Source organism: Cinclus cinclus, chromosome 1 (assembly GCF_963662255.1).
Source record: "Cinclus cinclus chromosome 1, bCinCin1.1, whole genome shotgun sequence".
NCBI classification, from domain to species: domain Eukaryota; kingdom Metazoa; phylum Chordata; class Aves; order Passeriformes; family Cinclidae; genus Cinclus; species Cinclus cinclus.
This window is the reverse complement of record NC_085046.1, coordinates 23,381,516-23,403,044: the sequence shown is the minus strand read 5'-3', so window position 1 is coordinate 23,403,044 and position 21,529 is coordinate 23,381,516. Positions and strand designations below refer to the sequence as shown.

General features: G+C 40.7%; 1 protein-coding gene across 1 annotated transcript in view; it reads left to right on the top strand.

The window, feature by feature from the left end:
- Nucleotides 1-21,529, top strand: part of CALCR (calcitonin receptor) — a 66,586-nt gene that overhangs the window by 24,980 nt on the left and 20,077 nt on the right. Inside the window, exons 5-7 of the mRNA XM_062494938.1 lie at nt 303-394; nt 5,288-5,414; nt 19,359-19,512. Of these exons, the coding sequence (XP_062350922.1) occupies nt 303-394; nt 5,288-5,414; nt 19,359-19,512 (373 nt within the window). The remainder of the gene's footprint in view (nt 1-302; nt 395-5,287; nt 5,415-19,358; nt 19,513-21,529) is intronic.

The following is a 21,529-nucleotide window of genomic DNA, read 5'->3' as shown; positions in this document are numbered from 1 at the left end:
TCTGGATGTATATGTCTGCTGCACTCTCCTAGAGCTTGGGAAAGTTAGTGACAGTGTGAGCAGGGATCTCACCACTTACTTCAATATATCAGGAACAGATCTACCTATGTAAGAAACACTTATCTTCAGATCATGAGTCATGCTATTTAATAGATTGCTGCTATTAAAAATATATAGAAAAATACTGTTCTACAGGACAAAAAATACAAAGCGGGAGGTTGATTTTGTAAATTCTTCTTTAATGAGAAAACAAAGTACCTGCAAATTGTTCATGCTTGCCTTTTCTTTTTGTTAAATTGCAGATGGCATTCATACTTTATTATATGGCGATCGTCGGCCATGCTTTGTCTATAACGTCCCTGTTGATTTCCTTGGCAATTTTCTTCTATTTCAAGTAAGTGTTTCTTACACTCTCTCTTCTTTCCCTGAGGCATCTCAACTGCAGGAATTCTTGGAAAGTGTCATGGCAGTGAGAAGCAGCTCTTCTGAGTGGTTTTTTTATATAATCCTGATAAAGAAGTCTGAGCACAGGCTCCTCTCACCAATGGGATCTCTCCCAGTGGAGTGTAGCCAAGACCATGGTTTTATGTTTGTCAGGATTGATGTGAAAGTGTAGCCCATGGGGGAGTGGTGCAGCTGGGGTTGCAGTAAGGCCTTTCATTTACCTATTGCCTTAAGTTCCTCGAGGAGCATGTCCACAGCTTGCCAGGTGCTGTGACTGCATGGGGCAGTGACCGGGACCCCCAGGCTTCTGAAGAACAGGACTACCTGCACCTGAGGCTGAAGGACTGAGGTACTGACTTGAGTTGGTGCTTACAGGACTCAGCTCTAAGAGTGAATCTGGAACTAGTGTGCAGCCTGTTAGCCTCATTCAAAGGAAAAACAGAGATGTGCAGTATTAGAATTTGAAAGGAGACTAGACAGATATTCACTGAAAGCGCTACAGCTACTGTATGGCAGCTTAACTAGAGCACTTCAATCTTGTTCTTCAGTGAACCTGTCTACTGTCAATTAGATTCCTCTGCCTCAACTGTCATACAGGAAGAGTAGTAAAAGATCAGGCCCCCAACATCACCTCCACAAGAATAAGACTAGGAAATACAGGAAGATTAAATGGTTGGACTTTGCATAGATTATAAGATTCTGTAAGATTGCAAACTCCAAATATACAGGCTGTGAATTCTGGTAATTTCCAAAGAGGCAATTTGGTGAGTGCCTGTGATAACATGTCTTAGTCAGATACAGAAATAACTAGAAACTCTGCCGAATGAACTAATGAATTCCCTTCCCATTTAAGCAGATAAATAGTACAAAACCATAGCCACAGTAATGCTTTGAGAAAACTGGGGAGAGCACAGTTTTATCTGGTTTGGAACACCATACCCTGGTTTGAGTTCTTTGGGACAGTGAAGACAGGATCTGGTCAAATTAGGTGTGCTAAATGGAGCAGCAAGGTGACTCCTTGCAGCGAGCGAGGCAGGGTCAGCCTGCCTGACTCACTCTGAGTTCTGAGTCATGAACAACGCATGATCTTGGCTGGTCCCAGGCTGCACTGAAGGACTGGTCTTTGCAGCAGCCTTCCAGACAGTAACACACCTCCTCCTCTCCTTCCTCCTCCGCTTCTCTTTCCCCTTCCATGGCTAACTAAGCCATGACACAAAGGTTACAGGGAGAAGAGAGAAAGGAATTAAACCGAGGTGCTTCACAATGGGAGTACGAAGAGGAAACCAAACTACAGTCATGGGAAAGTGAGAGTGAAGCTATGTGGGAGCAGGGTTCATGTAACCTTCAGCTGTTTTCTATCATCTGGCTATGACAGCAATAGATATTTGACCTTCAGTTAAAGGGAAGCTGTCAATCAGCCAGTCCATCAGATAGCAAGAGATGATTTCAGGACTGTATAATAGCCTTTGACTTTAGAGGCAGCTTGCAGGGATTGCAGTTTCCCACATGTAAGTTTTTGCTGGCAGAGATTTATTTTCGGTTCACTTTTGGGTATCAAGATTCATAATAATCTGGCATCACAGATGTTGCAGTACTTTCAGAAGGGAATAACAAATCAGTAGTGATGAGCATCACTGAGCAATGCTAACCTAAAACAGGAAAAAGTAGAGTGTCTAACAGCTTCATGGATCATCACATTATTGCATGATTTCTATAATTGCAGAGTGACACCCCATTATCTTATTTAATAAAACACAAAAGAAGAGAGGTACTCCTAGCTTCAAATCACTTCCAATTGAATTATTAAAACAAATATATTTGTATAAAGACAGATGGAGAGTACAACAAATCTATATTTGCCAGAATAATAGATGTTGTGTTATGAATGCACCTGCACTCTAATTGCTGCCAAGGCTTTTAAAAGGAGTTGAAGGGTAATGGATAGAAGGACATTTTGTGAATTTTTGGGGGAGTTTTCCTCAGGGGCAAGGTAAAATTCATGAAAATAATTTGATAACTGAACAATGGGGGAGAAGAGGAAAATAGGTGTCTAGGCATGAAAATCAGTATTCTCAGTATTCATGCATGAGAAAAAGGACAGATTCACAGTTCTATGAGAAAAATATTCTAATTGTAATATAGAAGTAGAGATAGGAACTCTAAAGTAAGGGCAACTGCGAGTAGATAAGAGAACCTATCTTTGAAAAAGGAAATGTAGGAGACAGAATCAATGTGAAACAGAGGGGACCCATAGAACATCTAGGAGACTCTAAAACTCTGAAGAGACAGTGGATAGAGGCTTAAAGACACAAAAAGCTCACAAGTTGTAGACACGGATAACTGGCTCTAGTTACACCTTCTTGCATACTGATTTATCAGAATCACACAGAATCACAGAAGTTGGGTTAGAAGGGACCATCAAGGATCATCAAGTCCAACTCCTGGCCCTGCACAACACCATCCCTGAGAGTCACACCATGTGCCCAAGAGTGAAGCAGAGTAGGGAGAATACAGGAAGATGGTGGGGACAGTGCCAAGGAGCCTTCAAAAACATCACAAAGGAATAATTAATAGCACCAATAAGGCCAGGAGGAGAGCTAAAACAGGTAAGAGAAGAAGAAGATTGCAAACGATTGTCAAAACTAGCAGAAAGGATGAATTCAGACAGGGTTTTGTTCCACTTTCTCCTCTTGTTGTGGACCACATCAGGCAGGTGTCAATGCCATTGTGACAACAAATGCTGAAGGCCAAATTAGAAAGTGAGGATATGAAAATAGACACTAATGTTAAAGGTGGATCTTTAACATGAAAATTGCAATCAAGGAAAAGGGGAAATACTGAGGGGAAAGGAGGAGAAAGTAAAACTAAGAGAGGAAGGCAGGCAGGGAAAGGCAACGTGTACTGAACGACAGTCCAATTTAATAGATGAATAAGACTGCCAAAAGTCAAGTGGAGCAATGAGGAAGGACAGGAATGGGAGCTGAGACACATCTACCTGGATGAGATTATCACAAAGGACTCTGTACTGGAAGCCACATAGAAAGGCACCTGGAGAGACAAGGGTCTGCATTTCTGTGGCCAGGAGCTGGAGAGATTGTGCCCAGTAATAAGGAACTTCTTATTTCTTGGGAACAGAACTGATTTCACACCAGTCCTGTTCCCAGAGCTGCAAAAGAAATACAGACAATGATAAGCATGTCATAGAGTCCCAAAAAAAGTAATGTTAAGTGGCATAAGCAAATTATTGTGATGGAGTATGGGGAGAAGGGAAAGCCCAAAACTAAATAAATATTACCAGAGCTTAGGAACAGAAAAGGTACATCAGACTAGATTTGTGATGGGGACAAATACAGGTGAAATAAGCACAAAAACATAGCTCCAAAGAATGATCCATTTTTTCCAATACCATGTCCTACAGTGAATCAAACTGAAATTTCATTAATTAGATACCCTGTATCTAGTGCTTAATATTTGCCAATATCTGATGCTAAAGGAAGGCTGTGAAATCAGGGCCAAGTATACAGAGATACTCTCATTCCTAGCCACCAGGATCTACATGTCATGGACATCCTGAACCAAAGATGGTGACTTGATAAATAAGGAGGTCAAAAGAAGTTATAAGCATTGGTGGATGCTGATAACCATAACCCAAAAGATGAGCTCAAACTGAAGGAAGAATTCCATGCACTGACTTGGAAAGTAGGAGTAAGGAAAACAATAATGAATGGCAGGTTACCAAGGGGCTAAAGAAGGGAAATAAATCAATCAAGCAAGCAAAATAAGCAGAATAGAGTTCAATTGGCTAGATTAGCTCTCTTTTGAAGAGAGTGCATTCTGCATTGGCCTCCACATTCAGAGGAGAAGAAAGCCCCAGCCTGTGCTCCATTCCAGACTGCAAAAGACTCCTGCTGCTGAGCTTACCCCAGCAAGGTAGCAGTATTTCTTAGCTGTTCCTTACCTAGTAGTTTTGCCTTCTTGCTCTCAGTGATCACTGGACAGCACAGCATTATTGAACAGTTCCATGACTGCCTTTCTGCAATCACCCTCTGTCAGCCTGGTGCTATGGTCTGGGCATGGAGAGCTGCAGGGGCCTTTTTCTCTGCCTCAAGGTTCTATGAGGAGGTGACATGAGTATTTGGGTATGAATTAGAAATGGGAGATGGTTTAGGTGCAAAATTGCAGTCATGATTTGGTTTCACAAGAGTTCTGAAGTCTTATCTTGTAAAACTCTTCTACCCACTATAGTATAAATCCTACTCTCCCCAAAACCAGTGATTTTAAGAGTTTTCTTTTCCTCCTGAGCAGGAAAACAGCCTATTCTGGTTTGGGATCTCAGCTGGAGTTAGAAATATGTAGGGTACCAACCCAAATCCCCCTGCAATTTAAGGAGATTTCTGACCAAATTCCCATCCAGTCTCATGACTAATTCCTGAAGGAGAAAATAATTTTCATCTGAATATTTGAGACATTGAGTCTCCAGGGAACAGTTACTTATAAAGCAGTATTCCTGATATTCATTACTTGTATCATGCACATTGCAAAAATTCTCAGGTTTCTGCTTCACCACTTAATATCTCAATTACCATGAATTAAAGAAAGGCATCAGGAGCTAAGAATTTAGCTGGATAGGTCTTTACAACAGTCTAAAAAGCATGTGGTGCTAAACAGATGTAAAAACAAACCCAAAAATTTTTCAGAGGTTATGGCTACAATGCAAGTTATGTATTTTCCAATTACGCCTTGCCAAAAGACATTCTTGAGAGACTGTTGCCAGAAAGAGCTTGTTAAAGTGACATCACAGGAAAAATACTAATTTACACGACATGTGTTACATATTTTTCAGGAGCCTCAGCTGTCAAAGGATAACACTGCATAAGAATTTGTTTTTTTCCTATGTGCTGAACTCCATGTTTACAATTGCCCACCTCATTGCCGTCGTCCCTAACCCAGACCTTGTAAAAAGGGATCCTGTAAGTACTGCATGACTCCTCTGCATCCTAACACCCAAGTTACATCACTATGGCCATGCCAAAACCAAGAATTCCCATTCCTCAGCTAATGACAGCCATCTGGGAAAACACACAGAGGGTGCAGATTCTGAGAATTTCACTCAAACTTGCTCAGATCTTTCACCAAGCAATAAAAATCTTTGAATCTTGTACAAGCCCCAGACTTGCTCCAGCCAGCCCATACAAGTATGTGTCAGACCTCCACTGCTCCCAGTAATAACTACCTGATTCCCAGCAAAGCCCCTGAGGTGATAGATGCTTTGGTGACTGCCTGACCTTCTTCACAAGCACACACACTGGGGAGGGACAGGATGGCTTATTTCAATAAAACACACAAAAAGGCCTATTTGCTGCATTTTTAAACTCGGGAGGCAGTAAATCACATTCGTTACCTTCACTGCTCTTAGGTAGTGATACAAATTGTGCCAGCCCCTCAGCTGATAAATGTGTGTGACAGATCTCAGTCATCCAGCTCTGCTCCCTAGCCCATCAATCACATTATGCCCAGTCCTTACAGCAGCCCCAGCCAATGTGAAATTAGTGCAAACGTGGTAATCTCAAGTTTCATTTTAACACTGATCAGTTTGTAGTCTAATATGATCATTCGGTTATGATTCAACCATTTATCTGCCTCTAATTCCATGAAAGGAATTAAATATTAACACCTGATATTGTCTGATCACGTATGTCTCTTGAATGCGTGCTGATTAAGTAAGTTAATTAAAGCAGAAAATCTATAGCCTAAAGAAAACACCACCAGTCTCAGAGACCATCTGGAGATGAAAAAATAGAAGAGCAGAAGAATAATTTAAAAATCACACATTTTATTTCTCCTCATTGCATAGCATCATGAGTAGATAGCCTGCGCAAGAAATGCAATGAAAATATGCTTGATATTTGAAGATAAAAAGATGGCAGATGATATCAGGCACCTAAATTGAAGTAAAATCATTACCTCAGGTTTAAAAATGATACTTTCTGACAGAACAAATAAATTATCTGAAACAGTTTAAACTAAAAGTTGAAGGCATGGGAAGGAGCCTTGTGTTTCAAGATTTCATTTAAAAACTGTATCTAGTGCTTTTTGGTGTGATCTTAATTGGAAGTGAAGTCTTGACACCACTGAAGTCAATGACAGAGCTCTCAGAGGCTCCCATCAAGCCACGTAGCCACAGAACAGGCTCCAGCCAACTGAGCATCACCTGATGAGATCCCCAACCTCCACTGCTAAGGCACAAACATGATAAAAGTGACTCCAGTGGTTACCTTTGGGGGCTGTGGAACCCCAAAGCGGTGCAGAGGTTCATGTACCACTCTTGGCTCTCAGGTCTCTGCTCAGAATATGAAGAGGAGCCTAAATGCTCAATAGAGTCACAGAAATTACCCAAGCACTGTCCTGTTAAAAAAAAAAAAACCAAAAAAAAAACAAACCCTGGATGCAATTATTGGCTAAGTAGATGTTTTGATGAGCAAAACCCTTGTTTTGCAATTTCTTCTTCCAAACCCAATTTTGTGTCTTTAACTCAGCAGTGAAAGTCTGACTACAGACAAGGTACAAAATTTGGGCCCAAAAGTTCTGGGATCTCTCGTTTTTGTCCCACCATCATGTACGGATAGAGGGTACACTCGTTGCTTGATCTTGCCTCACATTCTAAATTTCCCACCTAGAAAACCAAAAACAGAATAAGAAGGAGGTGAGATGACCTGCTAATATGTTCAAAGTCTCTCAATCTTACTAAAAAGTTTGTGATTGGGAAGAGAAAATCAACAGACAGGAGCACATTTTTAACATACGATGAAATTACAGAAAATCTCTATATGAGTACGTGAAGATTTAGAGGATTTATGTTTAAAATGCTAAAAGCAATACAAAAAAATCCCATAATATTTTTATGCTGATGCCCAATAACCGAGCAAATGAAAGCTTTATGGCTTGGGTTTTTTCTACTCCTATTGCACCCCCTGTTTTAATAAGTCCATTTGAAGATTGCTGCTTCTGACTTCCTGTAGTTTGCTGCACTTATCCACTTTCTACATGCACATCTTTGGAGCTTCACAGGCTCATGTATGTGTGGCTCTCACCTTTAGTATACACAGAAACACTGAAATGTGTAGACTGAATTTCGAGCAATCATGGATACCACCCATGTAACAGCAATATACAGAGATTAAGTTGCTGGTATTTATTCTACAAAATAATAAATGTGTTTCCACCCCAATAGTTCCTGGGTTTTTTTTCAACCTAAAGTTTCACAGTAGTTTTTAAATGTGAAAATACTTTCAGTGATTCACAATTTATGAGGATATCAACAAATCCATATAATTTTGAAAGAAGAAAGACTGATCTCATAAACAACAAAGAGAAAAGCCAGGAGGATCAAGAGGCGAAATTCCTTCCTAACACCAAGACACCCCCATTCTCCCTGTGACCCAGGGAGAAACAGCATGAGACAATCCAAAGCATCAGTGGCATGAGGAGAGTCTTTACCACATCCTAACTCACACTGCTGCTAGGAGTTAAATCCTTTGATGATCATTCTGCTTGTATAAAATGGTAAGTCAAACCACTTTTATAATAATCTTAATTTATTTATTTACTTCATGTTTTCTGGTTATACAATTTTCTCTCTCTCTGTCTCTCCTTCTGTTGGATTTATCTGGATCTGAAACCACAGAAAAGAAAGATCTGAGTCCAGGTGGCCATACAAGAAATGAAGAAGCAATGGACAAGATTCAAAGACATTTAAACAAAAAGAAACAGGATACATGTACGAACACATTCTTACATATACTGAAAATTTTGACTGTTTTATCTGGGACTTCATTATTTAATAACTTCATTAATTATGCTATTGCTAGAACTGCATTTATAGGAAGAGGTACCATCTATCACCTTCCTAAACGAGACTGACAAACAGTAGAAGGGTGTTCTGTGGACAGCACATTATGTTCTCCACTAAAACCTCCAGAAATATAAATAAAACTCTTGCTGCTAAATCTCTCAATATAATCTTACACATCAGATCTGCATTTTTCATTTTCTGTATTCCACAGGTGCAGTAATTTTAGTACTCGGTACTGATGGGGGCAAAAAGAAGCTATAGCTAATGCCTGAAGGGGCAGCTTTGCCAATGGCAAACTGAGCAATTCATCAGCTCCATGGGCATCATATAAATATGCTTTTAGTTGGTGCTAATTTTGGTCGCAAATTAGTAATGTCTCAGTAATTAGAACCTCTTCCACAAAAGCTTTTAGAAATCTCACTCTATTTTTTTCTCTTGCACATTCTAGTAGAGATATCTCTTCTTTCTGCAGGTTCTTCTGTAGCGTCTTCACCTTATATGTGGTAGTTTCACCCTTCTTCTGTCATTGTATGGTGTGAAAGTTTGTGTTTTGACTGCAGTTTTATAGAGACCATAGCAAGGGCCAGTGCTCCACTAGTAGTTCCTACGAGCCCTATGGGGGTCTCATGCTTGGCCATGCTATGTCTGAGAATATGGATGCAGCTTCCATTCAGGCACACTCCAATCTCACTGCCAAGTCCCATCTCATTTCGATACATCTTCTTTAAGCCTTAATGTATAAACAATCTGTACACCCTCTTACATGGATCAGTAGCAGACCTAGTATGGAAGAACTCAAAGCAATCACTGTTTAATTACACACAGCATGATTTCATTTCCTCCTGGCAGCATCAGTAACTAACTCAGCCCTTGAACAGTTGAGGGGGGTGAGAGAATGGAGGCTGTTTTTCCCTCCCTGTGTAGATGTACATATATTTTAAATATCTTGAGCTAGTTTAGCACCCTAGTTGATGGTGCAACAGGCACTCTGTGTCTAGCAGGAGCATGTAGTCCCTTTCCCTTTGCAAGCATTTCACTAAGCTTGCTGACAATGTGGGCACGAGGTGGGATCACAAGGGGCACTTGGTTGCCTGTACTGCCCAAAACCCATCTCTTGGAACAAGCAAGCCTTCTAACCAGTAATATGCTTCCATATGGCATTATTAGGTAGACCAAGCAAGCACAAAGACTGGTGCCCACTAACATTAAAGTTTTTAAAGCAAAGCCATGGTAGTAGCAATACTAAAAATTCTAGCTTTCTTGTGGACAATAGAACACTATAAATAAACTCTCCATTAACAATAATTAAAGTGAAAACCATGACTACCCAATCATGATAGGTTTTCTCCCTACCACAGTTACAGCAAAGCAGTAGAAATAAAACAGCTCTGTGGACAGATGACAAGTGTAAAAGAATAGTTGCTCTGATTTATGGGGTTCCAATACTGATATTCCCCCGTTCCCAAAGCACAGAGAGGCAATGAAGACAATAAAGAAAAGGACATTCACAGCATTTCAGAAAGATTCTCAATTTGGGCATTTTGTACCATACAGATGTTATCTTCTCACCTCTTCTTGCTTTCATTTCCTGCTGGTCTAGCCTGGCAGAGCATGGGGGCTTTAAAATTTCTTTTAATCAAATGTGATGCTCACAAATTATACCAGTGAGGACAAATGGCAAAACTACTGCTCCATGTGACTTATTTTCCTTGGTTGCCCCAGCAGTTCCCCTCATGGAACAGACCTCCCTGGAAACAGTAAATGTGGAGATCCACAAAGGAAAGGGATCTCAACTCAATCTTCTGTGTTGTTTCATATAGTATACTTGGGGTAGAGCTTCAGGAGGTGCCATTCTTGTTAAATAATTTGAATTTTTTTTTAATATGACTGTTTCCACAACTTTCCTGTGGCTGAAAACAACTCTGAAGTCTTATCTTAATGCATCTGTTCCACCATCCTGCTTCAATTAGATTACTTATAGGAGCCTCAGCAGCCGGTTTAGCCACCAAGAGGTGACACAGAGGCTAGGCAATTGTGAAATCAATAGAATGAAAGTAAGAACAGGAAGATTTGGCCCTAATGTTGAAAGTTAGAGAGAATTTGCCCCCACTAAGAAGAATTTCTGAACTGAAGAAAGCACCATATCACACTGCTGAGGTTCACAGCTGAGGTGGCTTTGCCCACGAGGTGCAAGCACAGTTCTTGATGTCTGTGTTCAAGTTCACATGAACATGAGTTCACATGAGCACAGTTCATGTGTCTGTGGAGGGGTCATCACAGGAGGTGACAGGGAAAGGAAATTCACATTCTATCTATCTATGCCTTCATCCACAAAGAAAGGGAGGGGTAGCTTTTGTGTAGCCCAGTCTAAGGGTTTTCATATCAAGATCCTGTGGATGGCCTCTTATTTAGGAGCCTATTTCCTCCAGAAATGTGTTTCCAGAGAGGACCTTATAATGCAAAACATATTGTTGCCCAGAAGCTGAAGGCATCAAATCCCAGAGCTCATTCCCAGGTTTTCTGTCTGCATCTTTTCTGCTCAGGTGAGGTAGACCTGCACTCAAATACCCAGTACAAGTCCAAACTTCAGCTGTAAATATCTGCAAGAAGTCAGATTTAACCTGTCATTCTGCCTAGTCATTATGCATCTCTGGACCCTGAAGCTCTGCCATTGTGGCAGTGAGAAGTGAGCACTCCCAGCATAGTTTATCCCAAAACCAGTAGAATCTCACCATCCCAGTTCTTGCAGTCATCAGCTGCAGTTCTCTTATTTAGCCACAGTGGTCATTTGCTGCCATGAGGCTGTTGAAGCAAAGCACACACCAGATTTATGCAAAATGAGTTAATCCATTCCATATTTGCTGAAATTCATGACATGTCTCTCTCTAGAACTGCTGTTCAAGAAAGTTGTGCTTAATGTACCCTCAGATCTGAGCTGTAGCTGTCTCTGAAAGGCTACTCATCTTTCCACAGTATGGAACTGTGTCTGACTTAGATGCCTTACTGAGGCTTTTTTCATTTTTCCTTTTGGTCTTCCTAAGAGATGGGAGAGGTGACAAAGTGAAGATGATATAAAAATCTGGGATAGTACCTGAGTGACCATAAGTTTCTGCCAATTGTGCTGTTTCCAATGCATCTGAGAGACTGAAATTTAAATAGATGGTAATATGCCATTAGCCCCTAAAAACACAGGCATAGAAAAATGTCGAGCAGCCACTCCTTAAATGTCAGATCAACAAGAGCAGATGCTAACAGTTGCCTTTTTGTGGATTCTGCGTTACACTGTATGGACTTGGCAGACCCTAATGAACTTCTGTTTTACACAAGGCCTCCCACATTCATAGAACATTTAAGCAGCTCAGGTGTTGATATTTCTCTGTGAATATAAAGCAATTATGTCTAGAAACATTCAAAGTGTCTCTCCAAGTTTTCCTTGCAATATGCCTTTACAAGGCTCGACCTGAAATGTAAGAAATTTGAGTATGAACTGCCCAAAAATATTTTCCAAAATCCTTCAAAACTTGGATTCTTTGAAAAAGAATTCCCCTCAGAAGAACAGTATCATAATGCATCCAAAATACAATACTCTCCCTGACACCATGCTGCCACAGTTATTTTCCTCACTGGGATTTGTCTGATTAAATGGTAGTGCTTCCTGTAGAGGCAGCAGTGTCTCAGTCCAAGACAATTTACCTCACTCTAAAGCAGGTGGCTAAAACAGGTCAGGTGAATTAAATGCCGAATGCTCATTCCTCTCCAGGGACTACATCATCCTGCACATCTCTGCCATGAAGTCAGACATGCCCTTCAATGACTGCTGTGCAGAACAGCTGTATTGCCCATTCTCAGCCATGCCCCTGCTACCCTGTGTTTCTTGAAGGTGTCTAAGACCAAACAGACCTGAATCAGGAGAGAAAAAAAATGAAAGAACCTCAAAGTGCCTTTACAGATGACAGCCAAACATGTGGAATAAGGATATGGAAGAAGAAAAGGTAATGACTTTCAGCAGGAGTTAAATATTAAGAGGTTTGGATTAGTTACGTACATGACCTTTAAATTTAGTTGGCAGAATGAGCTATAGGCCAATACTAGGTCAGTTGTTTGGATAATTGAGCTCCTTTGCTAACCATCTCACCTCTGAGGGGCTTATGCTTGAATACACACAATTGACTGACCTTAGAATTTACTGGCATTCCCTTGGCCCAACATCCTTTGAAGGGTTGGCGGGTCTACCTAGCAGCAGGTCACTCCAGGAAAGGCACTGGAGCAGCATCTGAGTACATGTAGAGAATTAAAACACCCATAAACATCTAAGGTCAGCCATGTCTTACATTTGGACACCTGTTTTGCAGACACATACAGCTGACCTAGTCACCCCATGCTAAAGATAGACAAAGTTACATTCAGGGTACTATCCATCTGGTTTATTTTAGGTATATCATTTTGGATGAGGTAATTTTACTATAATCTCCACCATCTCTATCATTATCTTTTGATTACAGGAGAGACAGATTGGGTGTCTATATTTAGTATGACAAATCCCAGTTGTATCATTAGAAACTCTTGAAGCATTTAACTGAATCATGAGTGGATATATCCATGTCATCAAAGCTGTATCTGTACCTAGTCCCCAGGGAATGCTTTTGCAGGTCTAGATCCTAGACCTCAAACATAATGTAGGTGCACTTGGCTGTTAGATATACTCCATGCAAAATTAAACTACCCTGGCTCAGGGCTCAATGCCCAGAGCTCAGCTATGCCTGGATACAGACTTGAGTAACCTCTTCCTTGTCCTATCCTCCTGTGCCTGGTGGCCCTTGCTCAGGTGTCATGGTGGAAGACAGGTGCCTGGAATAACTGGAGCTCTTAACCCTTTATATCAGGGATTGCCTCCCTCCACTGGGAGAAGGTGGCACAGATCCTGTCTAAGTGAACAGCAAGTTGCACCATCTTGTTCTATTTTCTTACATGGCCCTGCCTTTGTTTTCTCTCCCTCTTTGCTGGCCTCTCTTCTCTCCTCCATCAGTCAGGCTCATACCCACAATGGTTTCCTGAAAAGCTGCTTCTCTCTGGCAACACCACTCAGAAACCAAGCTGATAAAACCCTTTGGGAATGGTGAGGCTGTTTTACTTTGCCTCACACCCCGTGTCACACCTGCCATGGTGAATCCTGCAGGTGAGCAGCCAGTGGCCACTGCACACTGAGACAGTGCCAGATGTGCTGTGAGAGCCCTGCTGGCCCTGCAGAGCTCAAAGCTGCAGTCCAGGGAGAACTCTTGCTACAACAGCCAGGACTCAAGTATGTGTAGATGTAGCCTTATTAATTCCTGTCCATAATGTGTAAGTCTGGGCTGGCTGCTTTGCTATAGCATAGACATGGAAACACGTGCTGCTAAGAATACCCCCTGTTGTTTAATTTCATGTTTTGCTGTCTTGTTACACAAAACCTAGGAGCCCTCTGAGAAAATGCATACATTTCATTCTGTAAATGGTTTAAAAATATATTAAAACATTAATCTTCTTCCAAGTCCCAGTATGCCAGGTTTCTGACTGGAACACATTTTAATGGATGACTCATTGCAGATACATTGTATAATGGTGTGATGTTCTGATAGCCAGTGATTTACAGCTACAATACTTAGTACAGTTTTGCTTTGGAAAATCCTTTTATTGCTTATTTGTGTAACATATGGATACTTGGAAGTTAGGAATATTTTTATGCAATAGTGTTCTAACAATCAGAAAAAACCCCACCATTTTTTAAGGCAGAGCAGTAATCCAACTTGAAGCTACTCTTTAAAAATGCTAAATTTAGAATGATTGAGAATATATTGTATTTCCTTCAAACTGAATTTTAAATAAACCATAGCTAGCCTCCATGGCAAGCTGCAATCTCTTTGAGGAGGGTCCTTTGCTGCCATGCACTGGGGAGGTTTCCCAGAGGTGAAGAGGAACTAGAAGAGTGAGGTCAAACATGTTTATTTCCCTTTAAACAAATAAGTGTACGGCTGTAGTGACAGCTCATATAGCTGGCTTGGTTTAAAATCAGTAACATTGGCTTGCCTGTTCTCAGCAACTTATTTGAAATATAAGTGGGGGGTATTTCCATGGATAATGAGCATTGGAGAAGAGATACTTCATTATGCACGCTGAGGAGCTTTCTGACACTTGCTTTTCCATAGGGCAGGCTCTCTGGAGTTGACAAGAATTGATGTAAAACACAGAGCTCCCAACCTGCCAACCTGAGTTCCTTAACCCAGGAAAGCACTGCAGGAATGGGCACACATGGGGATCTGTATGACTTTACTGTGCCAAAACAGAGTCAAGTCTTTTGCTCTGACTGAATTAGTAGGACAACCTCCTCAAACCATTAGCAGGTTTATTTCATATTAAATTTTGTTATTATAATTGAAAGTGGAGTTCTGTGGTTTATGTAGTTTAAGAGTTTTCTCTCGACTCGCCCCGAAGAGTAGTGATGGTAATTAATACTGCAGTTTGTTGTCCATAAGTTATAAACCAATAACCAAGGAGATGCTTAACAGAGAAATGACAAGCAGATGTGAAGAGAGGCTGCTGGATTAGCTGAGGAGAGCACTATGCCAATTACATTATTGTGCAACTGCAGGGTCCTGCATAGGCAGATGGACCTGTGGGACTCCTTTGGCAGGACTAGAACATTAACGGTGTTTATAACATGACAATATGCCCTGCAAAACATCATAGACACTGTTTCTATCTGTTTCTTGTAAAAGGAGAGTAAATTGTTTTATTTCTCCTCTGGGAAATGTTCCAGAATCCTTTTGAAGTGCTTTTGTTGCATACTGTAGCTGTGTTGTTTACAAGAGATCCATAACTGTCTGCAAGATTTGTAAGTGAGAAGGATATGACTGACTGTATTCCTACTGACCCCTTTTGGCCCTGAGTAATTATGCCACAATTTAAAGTCATTGCAGGTTGTTTTTATGACAAAGGAGAATTATAAATTCTGGACCCCTTTTTTCTTGGATGCTGTCCTGCAGATCTGTAAAGAACTTTTCTTGGTTTCTGTGCCCATGAATGCAATGCAAACACGTGGCCAGAGGCAGCCTCCTTGCTTCAGATTGAGTTTCTTTCCACATTGCATTCTGCCAAAAGCGGTTCATTCTCAGACATCCTTCCAAAATCACAAAAAAGCTGGTTTTTTATGTGGTTTCCTGACTTTGAGGGCTGGTAATTTTTTCCTGACAATTTTTTCACACTTCCCCTTGCTATAACCATCAATAGGACAGTGCAGGACAGTGCAGGACAGTGCTGTCTGTTTCCAGGCTGTCAAAAAGTGGAGCATTTGTTCAGGAGACAGGCACACCCACCTGAGCGACAGCTATGGGGCTGCACTAGAAAGGACCTGCTCTTTCCTCTCAGCATGTGCTGCTCATGAATTAAAACCCACTAGCTTCCACCACCTGCACACCTGCAGACTGAAAAGCACATGACTTTTAACTCCCTTTCACAGTGTGAAGGTGCTGCAATAATCCTTTCCTGGATTTCATTGTGCTGTATATTGTACAAGACACAACAAGGACACAGCTTCTGCCTCAAAGAGCTTACAACAAAAGTTTTGTCTTCAGCAGAAAATAAACTCCCTACACGTGCTTTTATCTCAAAGTTAACAGTCATAAAATCCTAGAGTCTTGGAATGGCTTGGTTGGAAGGGACTTTAAATATAATCTAATTCCAACAGCCCTGCCATGGGCAGAGACACCTTCCCTTAGACCATGTTGCTCAAAACCACACCCAACGTGGTCTTCAACTTTTCCAGGTATAGGGAGTCTACAACCTCTCTGGGCAATTTGTTCCACTGCCTCACCCCCCTCATAGTAAAAATATCAGTCTTCTTAAATTATAGGTATCAGCGTTTATAGATTATAGTAAAAATTTATAAATTACTGTAAAGAAAACAATCAGTTATCAAACATTGAAGAGGTGGGATATTTGCTTCTATATCATCTTGCAGTTATATTTTACTTGCTTCTGTAAGAATAAACACTAATAAACCTTACTATTTTCTCAATTAAGTTTAATATACACCAAGATGTTGGTTGCATTTCTCATGTTTTTTTTTTTACTGATCCAATTCTTATCAGTAAAAGGTTCTCTTTAACTGAAAAATCTGTTTTATTTGCTCTGACCAAATAAAAACAGTTTCTTTATTGTAGGAAAATATTCCATTGCATCACTTAGCCACAGCTGAAAAACGCTGCATTTGTTACCTCATCTAGAGCAGACTGATTTTTTTGTTTCCATTTTAATAATATGAATTTAACATCTTATCTCAATGCACCGTTGTGTTTAAACTCCTTGTAACAACTTTTTCAGATAAATTCTCAAATTAATGTGATGTGTATGAAAGTGCTATTCCTTTATTCTTTGCCAAGGGTTTTCTTACTTCTTTAACTTACTGCATCAGAAGTGATTACGTGCCTCAAGAGTCATGTGTTTCCTGCATGTCCATTGCCCTAAAGGATAAGTACAAGATTTCATTTTTGAAGCCACAAGACATAGTAAAGAATGTAGGGTTCACAAAAGAAAGAAAGAAACTTTGGAAAATTAAACAAATGGAGCTTAGCTCTGTGGCTGTCAGGGAATGTTTTTTCTATGTGTGCATTTGTTTGAGCTACAGATGCAAGTTCCAGCAAAGACTGACTTGGTTCTATTGGAAGGCATGTTCAGTCTCTGCTCAGAGGGCTGGTGATCAGTGCATACAGCTAGCAAAAAGAAGCAAGGATCCTCCATAGCCACCTTTCTTTCAGTTGGGCTGTATGATACAGGGAAAGAATCAAGTCAAAATCAAAGATTTGAGAAGTACCATGGATCTTATTGCAGAACTCACGTCATCTGTGCTCAGCTCCCCTCCACCTGGAAAGCTGAAGGGATGTTGCTCCTAGAGCCCAGGTGACTGGATGGAATACTGGGACAATTTGGCCCTGGCAAGAGCAGGACCAGCCCATGTGCAACATGCAGGCACTCTGAGTCCTTCCCACTAAAGCCATCAGGAAAATGATGCCTTGAGCCCTCAGGTGACCCCCCACCCTGACCTGCAGCTCCTCCTTGGAGACCACCACAAGGGAACACAGTGCTGGCCCAGCCCAAACCTCATTGTGATGGCTCAGGAAGTTTGCTTACATTATAGAGGCCAGGGTGGCTGGCTGATGGCAGGGAGGGTGCCACTTGAATCTGTGTGCAGACTGAGGGTAGCATCTGTCAGGCCAGGCAGCCATTGTAGGGATGGGTGAACAATAAGGGGAGAAGGGAGAAGGGAGAAGGGAGAAGGGAGAAGGGAGAAGGGAGAAGGGAGAAGGGAGAAGGGTAAGCCACCTACTAGGAGGTTTCATTGAGCGTGAGCTAGGAAACAAGGAAATAAACATATGACCGAGGCCTGTGAAAAACAGTCCAGGAATGATGTAAGAGCCTTAATGAACACTTTTGCCCACAGAAAAAGGAGAAAATACACCTTTCCTTATCATTTGTTTTGGTGGTGGTGGTGGTGGTATTGGTTGTGGGTTGGGTTGGGTTGGGTTCAGTATACAACCCTTTTGGACACACTTTTAAGAACTGTTCAGCCACAGTATGGAAAAAAAGAAGTAACTGTCTGTTTTGTCCTGTGTGGCAAGAAAAAAACATGAATTACCAGAAAATAAAAATCAGTTCTTCACACTAATCTTGTCAGAATCCTATAACCTAACCTATCCATAAACCTATATTTTGATGAACACCAACCTGCACTGCAAATATTGAAACAGAACTAAATACACATGTTTGAGCACTTGGGAATGTTCTTCATTCAACAGAATGGTTGTGGACTGGATGTGGACTGCAACGGAAGGTGGTGGATTGGATGATTGAGATTTTCTGATCCAAGGGGGCAGTCCAGACAAATGCAAAACATGCAGTCCCCTATCTGCTGAACTGCAAAAGGGTCTCTTGAAAGAGACAAGTGAATCCTAATGACATCTTGTACAGTGCAGGTAGTCAGCTTGGGAAACATCTGCAGAAGTTAAGGGAAAGAACCATTCTCCTGTGGCCACAGATGGTGACTTTGCTATCACTACTATGACCTCAGATTTCCAGGTAACATGTGGTGCTCCCCAGAAGCAGTGGGTTTCTGTGAGCACAGCAATCTCTGCCCACTCCACCTGGCCCTCTGGGTTGTGGTGACAAGGAAGTCCAGGTGGAGGACCTCACTGCCCTCCCTAAGAAGGCAAATGGACATGAGACCCATTCAGAAGAGGAGCAGCATTGTCCCTCACCAGCTGGCCAGCAGTAGTGGGCACAACATGGTCCCCTCCACCATCTGCCCACTACTACGCAGAAATTTGTAGCCACAACCTCTTGACAAAATCTGTGTCTCAAACCTTGTCTGAACCATGCATGGGATCCACATCACCAGCTCCATTTAGCTCCACATGTCAATCTGTTATTTCATCAAGCTGTCACCTCACAAAGCAGCTACGACAGAATCCCTGGTACCCAACGAAAAGAATCTCCGCTGCCACCAAAACTTGCACTTTCCAAAGGAATTTGTTCAGAGCTGGGGGCTGTTTAAAGCGTGAATTACTCTGACTTAGAGGAGAGACCTGAAAAAAGACTTAGAACGGTTTGACCAAAAGGAAGTCACCCAAATTGGAGTTCGATGTCACTCTTTTTCACAGCCCTCCTTGGACCTCTAGAACAAGTCACTTCTATTCTAAGAAAATCTCATCAGATTACTGGGTTTTGAAGGAAATTTTTGTTTTGTGGTACTATTTGGAGTTTTGTTATCATAATTCTCTTCTACTTTTTGAGGTCTTTATTTTATTTTAATTTAATTTAATTCATTTAGTTTAATTTAATTCCTTTAGTTAATCTCATTTATAAATGTTTAAAATCCTTCTCACTGGTAGGTGCTGAAAAAAAGCCCCCAAAAACAGAAAGAGCTGAGGATGTTTGTTCCCCTTTGCTTTCTTGTAGCAGTAACATTTATCTTTGCCTGCTTAAATGCAAAAATGCTGGTCAAGCGTATGACTTTCTCTCATTTATCTAACAGGTAAGCTGCAAAGTGCTGCAATTCTTTCATCAGTACATGCTGGGCTGCAACTACTTCTGGATGCTGTGCGAAGGCATTTATCTTCACACGCTGATCGTGGTGGCAGTGTTTGCTGAAGAGCAGCGTTTGCACTGGTATTACCTCTTGGGCTGGGGTATGTATGGTACCATTTGTAGCAAGATGGCCAGTACATTCAGATTTTGGAATTCTTCTAGCACTTATGTGCCACTTATGATCCAGTTTATATCACTGGATCATAGCTTAAGACTGAGTTCTTCGACTCTGAATTCGAGCGCATATAATTACATGGGCTTAGAAACTTAAAAAAAAAAACCAGCATGAAAATGTATTTTTTTTTCTGCTGCACCTTGGGATTTGCAGAAAGAAATGTTTAAGCTCTGCTAAGAAAAGCTGTGTGAGAAAATATATTTCTATTCAAGTATATGTTTTTTCTGAAAAAAAAAAAGTTTGTTTTTTGTCACGTATATGCAAAAACATGAATGTGTGACAGAACCCTTGAAGTATAATTTTCCTGGAATCAAGAGGAAAGATCAGTATCTGTGTCTCACAAAGTGAAGCAAACACAGCATACAAAAGGAACCAGATTTTCTCTGGAAGTGAATCCAGTATCAGATATATTTTGGCATATGTTTTTTTAAAGGAAAAAAATTTTATCTTACCTACTAAGTGGTTTTGCTGTCAGGACTGGTTTTGTCCAACAGCATGTGGTCACATGCATACTTCCAAAGAAACCATGACTAGGTCTGGTTCTTCATCTCCAAACATGCAATCTCTTCTGTTTTCACTAAGGCATGCCTCACCTTTTTAATGGGTTAGCAGCAGATATTTTTCCTTTGGACTATCTGGTCCAATAAAAGACCATATAAATGTAATCAGTATATTACAATGAAGAATCTTTTACATTTAAATGACTATTTTAAATCCAGTTCACATCAGTGTTGACAGAAAATCAATATCAAGACCTTTCTTTCCAATTTGGCAACCATGAATCTCCGGCCTCATTCCAATTTCTGGTAAGGCGGTTCCCCTATCTTGAAACCACTGGTGCAGCAAAGCAGCAAATAATGGACCTTTATCCATTGTCCTACTGCACAGGAATGTTCCTGCAATCCTGTCTGAAGAAGATACAATTTATTCTGTATTTGCCATACTCTTTGGTGAAGTTTTACTTTTCAAGATTATTTCATTTACAGCAGGAAAATAGAAAAATAGACCTATTGATTAAGCCAATAAAAATTAGGAATTTTTAGATTAGATTAATGGATAATTAGATAACTAGGTAATTAGAGGAAAATGACACAGGTCATTCTGATCTGAAGAAAATTAAAACGCTATCTTCAAACACAAGTTAAGCATCCAATATTTGATCCTAAATAGGCAGTAACAGCAAAGCTATTCCCTTTCTGTATTTTCATTTTAAAGTCTGATCATTTACTTTCCTCTTATGATATAAGGCTTAGTGGTCTCTGGATACCTATGCACCAAGAAAATTAACATGATTTTCTAATTTATATAGTTTGTAGTGCCAGGCATGTAATAATTTGTCTTTGGTGGGTTTTGCTTGTTTGCTGGGTTTTTCTTCATGAGAACTCCAGCATGCACTCTTTTTTCTTATGAGAATGGCATCTTTTCTAAGAAAAGACATACTTGTAATGCTTTTGGAATTGAAAGTATGGGAAATATTATCAGCTCTTAAATGAAGAAAATCTTCCTGAAGAGCCCTAAACCAAGTTAGAATTTCTGGACTTCACCAATCCAAATAGCTGAGTTCTCTTGGAGCAAGCAGCCATGCTATCACAAAAATCTCACAGCTCAGAATACTTGAATGTAAAAAGTCTCATAGGTCTGTGAAGCAGCAACCCAATGTGATGAGTAATTTTAAACATTTGCTTCCAGACAAGGCTTTTTCATGTCTTGCAGAACAAGGCTTCCCAAAATAGTGTCACTCCATATCCAATTATGCAAGAGGAGTATGGTCATAGACTGTTTTTTTGTTTTTTTTTCTGGTGACATTCAATTTAGGCAGCACAATTTAATGCACCTCTGACATCCAGACAACAATGAAAGCTATCATGCCAGCTGTAGTAGTGCTGAGAATGATACCAGCAGCATGGTGGGGAATTCAGTGAAGTTACCTGATACGACACACA